This window comes from Saccostrea cucullata, unplaced genomic scaffold, assembly GCF_032062105.1.
Source record: "Saccostrea cucullata isolate Sc308-1 unplaced genomic scaffold, CSIRO_AGI_Scuc_v1 ctg5741, whole genome shotgun sequence".
Lineage (NCBI taxonomy): Eukaryota > Metazoa > Mollusca > Bivalvia > Ostreida > Ostreidae > Saccostrea > Saccostrea cuccullata.
In genome coordinates, this window is record NW_026939527.1 from 71894 (window position 1) to 81159 (window position 9266).

At 36.4% G+C, this 9266-nt stretch overlaps 1 protein-coding gene across 1 annotated transcript; it reads right to left on the reverse strand.

The window, feature by feature from the left end:
* Window positions 1-5055: 5055 nt before the first annotated feature.
* On the reverse strand, window positions 5056-5367 carry LOC134253137 (metallo-beta-lactamase domain-containing protein 1-like). The gene has a single exon (XM_062735646.1). The coding sequence runs from the start codon at window positions 5365-5367 to the stop codon at window positions 5056-5058; it is 312 nt and encodes a 103-aa protein (XP_062591630.1).
* Window positions 5368-9266: the final 3899 nt, after the last annotated feature.

Here is a 9266-nt window from a genome sequence, read left to right on the forward strand (position 1 = left end):
TGAAGACAAAAGAAGACGACGTGTGGACGGATTGTTGGATGACCAAATAAACCACACAAGTCGATCGCTGTCCAAGGGAGGGCGATGCACGGGATGATGCCGGTGGGACATTCCTAACAAGAAACCAGAAGTCTCTGTCGAGACTGTAGCTCTACTGGTTTGTACTTATAATAAAGAAGAAAAAAGTAGCAGGAAAGACTTAAAACTTTACAAAAGCATTAAATAGAATAATAATCCTTGATTAAGTCTCTTTTTGAGGCAAGATTGCAATAAGACTACAAGTGTAGGAGTAGCTTTTAATAAAAGTTTACAGAATTTTCAATTTAAATTACTATTATGGCAACATAAATCATGAAAATCAAAAACACAAAACTGATAATTATGTATCTCAGTGTAGTCTGCTTGTGTGCCAAGTTATATTGAAATCAGACCAAAACTGCAGAAGAAGTAGCATTTTGAATGTTTATCAAAGAATTTCTATTTTTAGTAACCATGGCAACACCGTTCATTGAAATCAAAAACCGATACACAGAGTCATGTATCTTAGTGTAGTCTACTTGTGTGCCAAGTTATACTGAAATCAGACTTAAACTGTAGGAGAAGTAACATTTTGAATGTTTTTCAAAGAATTTCTATTTTTAGTAACCACGGCAACACCTGATGTAAAGAATCATTTATTTTAGTGTAGTCTTCTTGTGTAGCAAGTTATATTGAAATCAAACTTAAATTGTAGGAGAAGTAGCATTTTGAATGATTTTCACAAAAATTTCTATTTTTAGTAACCACGGCAACACCGTTCATCGAAATCAAAAACCGATAAACAGAATTATGTATCTTAGTGTAGTCTACTCGTGTGCCAAGATATATTGAAATCAGACTTAAACTGTAGGAGAAGTAGCATTTTGAATGATTTTCACAAAAAATTCTATTTTTAGTAACCACGGCAACACCGTTTGTCGAAATAAAAAACCGATACACAGAATTGTGTATCTTAGTGTAGTCTACTTGTGTGCCAAGTTATATTGAAATCAAACCAAAACTGTAGGAGGAGTAGCGTTTTGAAAAATTGTTTACAGACAGACAGACGGACGGACGCCGGACGCATTACTATCGCATAAGCTCTTCTGGTCTCTGACCAGTAGAGCTAAAAACTATAGTCAGGGAACCATTTGGCGGTATAAGCATTATTGCTGTGGGCGACCTTTTTCAATTAATACCAGTGATGGGTAGGCTGATTTACTCTCAACCAAATGTTGATTATGGGCCCATTGCTGCAAATTTGTGAAAAGATAATCTTAAAATGTTCGAATTGACACAAATCATGAGACAGAAGTATGATAAAATTTTTGCAGAGTTGCTAAATAGGCTGAGAGGTTTCCATGCAGATGAGGATATTGAAATATTGAAAAAAAAAACATGACAGTGGAAATGCCAGAGTACAAAAGTATACCTCATTTGTTTACAATTAGGAAAGAAGTGGAAATATTCAATTGTACTGTATTTAATGCTGCAGAAAAACATTTAAAGATTATTGTTGAAGCTATAGATTGGGTTATAGGTTCAACAAATCCTGATTTGCAATCAAAAATTTTAATGCGAGTGCCAGATGACAGCTCAAAATCCATGGGGTTAGCTAGCAAGTTAAAATAAAGTTAGATTTGGGTGTTCCTGCTGAAATTACAAATAATGTGAGTGTTCAGGATGGTGTAACAAATGGACCCCACCTGCATTATAAAACATTTTGAATATCTTGTGGAAGGATCTCACAGAGTCAGTATAATAAGGGTTGAATTTGAAGAAGAGCGCATTGGACAGAAAATGCGAACTGAATATGCAAGATTTTATCATTCAGGTATTGAAAAAAGTTGGACTCCTATTTTAGAAATAACTAGAATGCTGAAGGTACAGTTCAATTGAAAAGGAGACAATTTCCTTTGCAACTTGCAGCAGCAAAAACTATACACAAAGCTCAAGGTTCAACATTACAGAGTGCTGTTCTTCACTGTGGAATAAGGAAGATGGATCATATACATTATGTTGGTTTGAGCCGAGTCACAAACACGGACAAACTGCATATTTTAGACTTGAATGAAAAAAAAAGATATCAGTTTCAACAGCTGTTCTTGAAGAGATGGATCGACTTAGAAATAATTCAAAGATCAGCTTGTGTTATGAATATCTTGAAAATCACGCTAATGCTGCTGCAAGAATTGTTTATCTCAACATTAGATCTCTACACTGTCATTTTATTAATTTGGATAAAGACTGTGTTTCAGGCACTGCAATTATTTCAGAAAAAACTAGATTAAATTTGGATAAAGACTTTAATCTAGTTTTTTCTGAAATAATTGCAGTGCCTGAAACACGTTTCATTGAACCAGACAAGAATGAACATTTTTTATTGCCAGGGTATCAGCTGCATCGTTTTGATTACCCTTGTCAAGGTCCACAAAGACCAGTATATGGATTGGCCATTTACGTGAAGAATGGTGTTTTGATACAGAATATACAGAAAAATATGTATGGAAATACACAGGTACTTTCAGCTGATGTTGCTCTGAGAAAGAGATGGATTACTTTAAAGTTCCTACATTTGCCACCCAAAACTTCCTCTTTCTTTGTACAGGAAATATTGAAAAGCCTGCTTGGTCCGGATTTGCTGGAAAATCCTCATTTGATAATAGGGGATTTCAACAGATGCAATCTTTCATACAGATTGTGACTACTGACTATAGTTCTGTTATTGATCATATGTATACAAAGTTCCACTTGATCAGCTTATTTCTTGGGGCATACTAGAAACATACTACTCTGATCATAAACCTCTTTATGTTTCTTTGAAATAAAAAAAAAATGTATTGAATTCTTATTTGATGAATGACATTGATCTTGACAAATGTTAAAGTTTTCTTCTATAAAGAAATAAATTGTGTATATCATATCAAACCACAATTTCCTTATGAAAAATGTTCATTCGTTTGAAAAAATTGAATTGTAAAAAAGCAGTAGATAGATGGGATTCAGATTTTATTGATGAAATTCTAATTGGAGGCGACAATCTTCATTGTTTAGAACATTATTCTGACCATCCTTTGTTAAATACTGCTTATCAAAATATTCCCCCTTTTCGAGATATAAAGCGTCAAAGATTTGACATTCTGGCCCCTTGTGACCCCTAATTACGCAACCTTCCAACAATCATTTGGAAACCCTAACCCTAACCCTAACCCTAACCCTACATTTTTTATACAAGTTACTTTCCTTGATTAATGTGTTAAAATCAAATTTTACCTCTAAGGTAAGTTAAATTTGTTTTCATTTCCATTTAACCCCTGCATCTTTCTCCTTTTCCAATTATATATAATAATCCTGTGAGCCAAAATGAAGAATTTATCATTAAGTAAGTACCGGCTAATTGTCTTTAAATATGATTTTCAAACATTTTTATTTTTTCAATGATATCAATATTTTTTTTCAGATGTTCACGATTTGAAAACTGAGGGGGTCAAGACCCAAGCCATACTCGAAGCCGCTAAAGGTGAAAGTCATCGATGTTGGAATGCGCACCAGCTCCACAACATCTGGAGGTCGGAAAAAAGAAAGTGTTAGCATAGCAGTAGCAGACATGGACTCGGTACTAAAAGTCATTCTCTATTACATCGACAAGTTACCCAATATGAAAGATTCAGACACTGTGATGCTGACAAACTATGTCTTCAATGTGGATCGGATCCTGAAACAGTTGTGGTATTATCAAAGGTCAGCAAGATCATGAGAACATCGAATATGGATGTACCACAAAACATCATCGATATAGCCAAAAGGATAAGCAATCCTTTACCTGCTGAAACCATCAGCATTAAAAATGCCAAAACATCTCCAATGAAAACCCTGCTAAGTGTTACGGGGAGAGTTACTTCAGTAAGTTTCCATAAGTTATGTAATTTTTTTTTCAAATGATGTAGATAATTATTTTCAATTATCCATTACTTTGTTAATGATATATTGAATTTTCAGGAAGAACTGGTGAGAACGGTTCAAGTAAAGGGACAAGATGTCCCTGTCCAAAACATAAAGCTAAAAGACGCTACAGATGAAGTGAAAGTCGGTCTGTGTAGAGAAATGACAGAAACCTGTAGTGTAGGAAGCTTCCTTCAGATAACAAATGTTGTCAATCATTACCAAGAAGAAATTTCCTTGTCAACGACGTCAAAAACAGAAATTAAGGTAAAAAAAAAATCAAATTATCATATTTGATAATGTAGACATTAAAGCTGAACAAGATTCATAAAGGAATGTGTACACCAATCTTGTTTGGAGAATTGCTATACCTGCAGACCCTTATATAAAGGGCAGTACTTTGTCATTATTCAGTCAATAAATACATACATGTGTAATACTTTTTTATGCAGGCCTAGGAAAGTAAGAAATCAAAGAAATTTAAAATTAAAGTTGTACAGGTCAGTCATGCAAAAAGCCCCGTCTTCCCTGAAATTCTCCTACATTTTACACAATAACGTAATCATCTTTTGGGAGATGATTGGTTGTGTCATGTAAATGTGCAGTAAGGTTGAAGAATTTTGCTTTTGCGTAGGTTGTTAAATGGTGGTAAAAAATGATTTTTTTTTATGCAAAAAGCCCTGCCCTTTCTGAATTCCTCTTACATTTTACACAGTAGCCTAAACATCTTTTGGGAGATGGTTGGAAATGTCATGTTGCTGTGCAGAAAGGTTTCATAATATTTATTTTGCCCCTGGGGTTATATGAGATTTGAAAATTTAACGTTTTTTTTATGCCAAAAGCCCCTTTTTTCCTAAACATTATGATGTAACAATTTGTTAACCTTGCTAAACCAGAATAATTAATTTTCAGAGGAGTCAATCTTAAAATGGTCCAATTTTTAACTAAAGAGGCTCTTCTCATAAAATTTTCTTTGAAAATTGTCACAGAAAAGAAAAAAAAAAACTATCATAATGTTCATAGATTAAGTACTTAATTACCCTGCATACCTTGCAAGTTAAAAAAATTACTATTAAATTAGAGTATAATTTAGAGTTATACAGGGACTTTAAACATTGGTCCTCGACCGGGAACAATATAGTCAGCAATCTCCAGAATCTTGGCCCTGCTGACTTCCTGCCGCTTTGGATTGGTACTGTCCCTTCTCCAAAGTGTTGGATCTTCTAGGTCCTCCTGGCATCTAAATAGGTCGCCAACGACTGCTACTGTCCCAAGGTCTGTGTCCTTCACCAAGACAGATATGTCTGTACATGATGACCCTGGCGTGGAGATAACCTCTACACGTTTGTCAATGGGAAAAGGCCGGCCAGAAGTGAGGTGTCTGTGGTGTAAATCACCAAGGCACATGTCGGAGGATGCAATGTAGACTGTATCCGGGAAGAGATTAAGATTTCCCACGAAGTCTACATTGCAGCTGGTGCAGACACAACACACGACATCATTCACTGATACGCCATTCCTCTCAAAGATGGCCTCCTTGTCCTTTGGGTGGCCAGTATTCACCACTATGGTCATGGGACCCTTTAATACAGTTACTGTTCCCCCTGTCCTGCTCTTCATCTTCTGCCGAGTATCCCTCTTGGATAACAAGAACTTCATACTCCTTTTCCTCACCACTCCAGCACTCATCTACAACAGTCCACACATCTTCTTCTTCTGCCCCATCACTCTGCTCAAGAAACTCCTGGTCTTCCCTCTGCAGAATTACCCTTCTTGACTTTACTTGATTTTCTAAGTTGGCCAGGTCCTCTTTTTCCCCGTTTTGAACTCGGATCTCTTTTCTGGTGACATCGTGCATACTATGGCCATCATTATCCTCCAATGTATCAGCACTGCTGGTGAGTCTATTGGCAACATCTGGAAAGTGTCCGTCATAGGCCACCTCATCGTACGGGTCAGCGTATAGATATTATAATGGTACAATAGACCGTAATTACGTGTACCTGTACAGTTCTTGAAATGCGCGATATGTAGTAAACCTTGCATCATCATGTCACTGTCTCCATTCCATAATAAGGGACCAATTCAACTCTATCAAGCTTTATAAATACCATGCTGTACATCTGAAGATCAAACATATAATTTCCGTGCAAACTTTGATTTACTAGTATATATTTTTTGTATTTAGCATAAGTTTTAAATTACCCTGCTCGCAGCGCCAGTGAAGTATTGTATGTAATAACTGACAACGCTGGTAATCGTTTCTACTTGTATTCATTATTACTCACACAAGACTTACAATATTATAATCAAATGTGCAATCTCTCCTGTAAACAATTCGCTTACCACCATGCACTCAGACCAGACGACAACTTCCTCGCACATGCGCGCCACACACGGTGTCAAGTTAACTCTGAACACACTCATACCACACTACACTGGGAATCACGTGATATACCCAGTATATGGAGAGACCAGGGTCAGAGGGTCATGACATAAAATTTTGCAGAGAATGAGTAATCACTGTAAAATATAAATAAAAAGAAATAGGTAAAATAGTATGAAATACCAAATTTGGTAAATTCAACAAGATGTAAATTGTAACATATCGAAATCGACCGGTCACGGTAGCCTAGTGGTAGAGCGTTCGCTTCGTGATCGGGAGGCCCGGGTTCGATTCTCGATCGCGGCGCCGCGTCATTCCTAAGACGTAAACAAAGGTAGTGACTGTTCCTTCGCCAAGCGCTCGGCAATAGAAGTGAAAGTCACGGGTCTTTCGGATATGACCTTAAAAACGTAGGTCCCGTGTCACGGTAGGCGCTGGCACGATAAAGAACCCTCATTGCCCAATGGCCCTGAGTGCCGAGTATAGGTCAAAATTTGAAGCCCTTCACCGGCATACGGTGACGTCTCCATATGAGTGAAATATTCTCAAGAGAGACGTTTAACAATATACAATCGAAATCAAAAACAACTATCATAAAGCATCATTAGACCTGTAAAATTTTTAAAAATCAACAATATCCAAGTACGAAAAACAGATTCTACTGATTTGAGAGACTTTTAAGACATTGACCCATGGATTCCACTGGACTTCATTGTACTTGTAAGGGTGTCTGGAAAAAAAATTACATCGTATTTATACATTGGTCTTTTTCTTCTTTCTTAAAAGATGGTTCTTTAACTTCCTTCATCAGGCTTTCTTGCTTCTCTACTTCCTCAGCCCAATTATAGCGAAATTTCAGTTTTGTGTTCACGTCTTTGACTGTTTTGTCTCCAAAATCCAACATAATACCCATGAATTTCTTCAGTGTCGAAGGCCACAGTCAATGAGTTCAGGTAAAGTTAACAATAACACAACACGAAGGGGAGACTTCTGGGACTGAAGCTTCGGTGACGTTAATACTGGGAATCACGTGATATGTCCAGTATATGGAGAGACCAGGGTCAGGGGCCATGACAGTAGGGAGAATGTGAAATATGTTAAGAAAGCAATTTCACCACATCCCTCCCCGATTTAATAGCTTTAGGTTATATATGCATATACATAGAACACATTAACTTTGAGCATAATTGTACGTAATAACAATAAATATAATACTCTGCAATAATTTGGTCAGAAAACAAGCCAGACCTATAATTTTGCAGAGAATGAGTAATCAATTTAAGATATTCCACATGAACTTGGTCGGGAATAATCCAGACCAATAATTCAGTGGGAATTGTCTTAAAACATGTCATCTAAAACTTGTAGAGGCGACGGCTATTCTTATCTGTCTCCTTCAAAAGGTACTGCACGCTGACTTGTAGTTTTTATGCAATTTCGGTAGCAACCTCGCAAGGGAAGGTGGGGTGTTATCAGTTCCCCCTCCTCTTTTCTTATACGGGGAATCTTTCCAGCAGCAAGCGACTCGCTGGAACGGACAGGAGACCGGCCACTTGATCAGCAATAAAGTTTGTCACATCACCTGTCAATCCAAAGTATACACTGGAAGTGGATACAGCATGCGTGTATGTATATCAATCACAAACCTGTCCGCAGAAATCCCACTTAAGTGAAGAAGAAGGGCGGCTTTATCTTTACGAGTCAACTTAATCACTTGGCGGAAAACTTCGTCTTGATGTATCCACAGCTTCACCGGGACAGTTCTGTCGAGCCTGATCTCACCCAATGCCAAAATATATGGACTGTCTAAGAAGTTCTTATATGTAGGAATCTATCTGGTATCTGTTCATCAATATGCTTGGTGTTAACTCCTATAGCCATCCCCTCACGGACCACACCTGTATACAGAGTCAGGGAGCAGATATACCAACATTTTTTCTTTGTAATAGTAATAAAAAATATATAGCGCTCTATCGATCTGAGTCCTCTAAAGCGCTTTACAATTTAAATATATCAAAGAGATAGTAATTACAAATACATATATACATACATAAAAGTAGTCAGGACGTCACTGTCTAATTATAAAACGATACATTCAAAAGGAGAATCACAAATTAAAGGCTAGCTTAAAAGGTGTGTTTTAAGATCCTCTTTAAAACAAGGCAGTGAAGCACATTCTCTAAGTTTTTCAAAGGCAGTGAGTTCCAGAGACTAGATGCGGCCTTGTGTAAACGACGGTCTCCGTATGTTTTAGTGTGTGTCCGAGGTACCTGGAGGAGATGTGCGGATTCTGAACGTAGTGATCGTGGCGGTTTTTAAGCAGTAATGATATCTCTCATGTAGACTGGAAATGTAATATATAAGAACAATGTTCTTATCAAATCATCAACCCAGGTTCATTATTTACTCTCAGATAGTCTATGAAAAGTTTCAAAATGAAAATAAAGATAACGAAGGTTTATAATTTATTATAGCATAGCAAATAATAGAAAAACAAAATATCAAAAAATAAATACATAAGTCCTGGAAAATAGAAAATTAATTTCGATACCTGATAAATGGCCAAAAGAGGGAAAGGGAAAAGCTTGCTCCTTAGACCGACAAAGAAAGGCCTCGAATGAATGAAATCGCTGCTTTATAAAAGGGTTCGAATAAAAGAGTTTAAATAACAATAGAAAGGAGACTCCAGAAGTTATTCAATAAATGGAAATTAAATTGATCGAACTTTAAGTTCCTGGAATTAAGCTAACATTATTACATTCCCCCCATCTTAAGATCAATTATAAAAAAAAAAATTATAACTGTCTTTGTGTATATATATCATTTGCAAATAAATATAAAAATCTAGAATATAACATGCATTTTGAATTCATATACATGTAAAAATACATGCGAAAAATAAAGGGATGTACAAAAATAT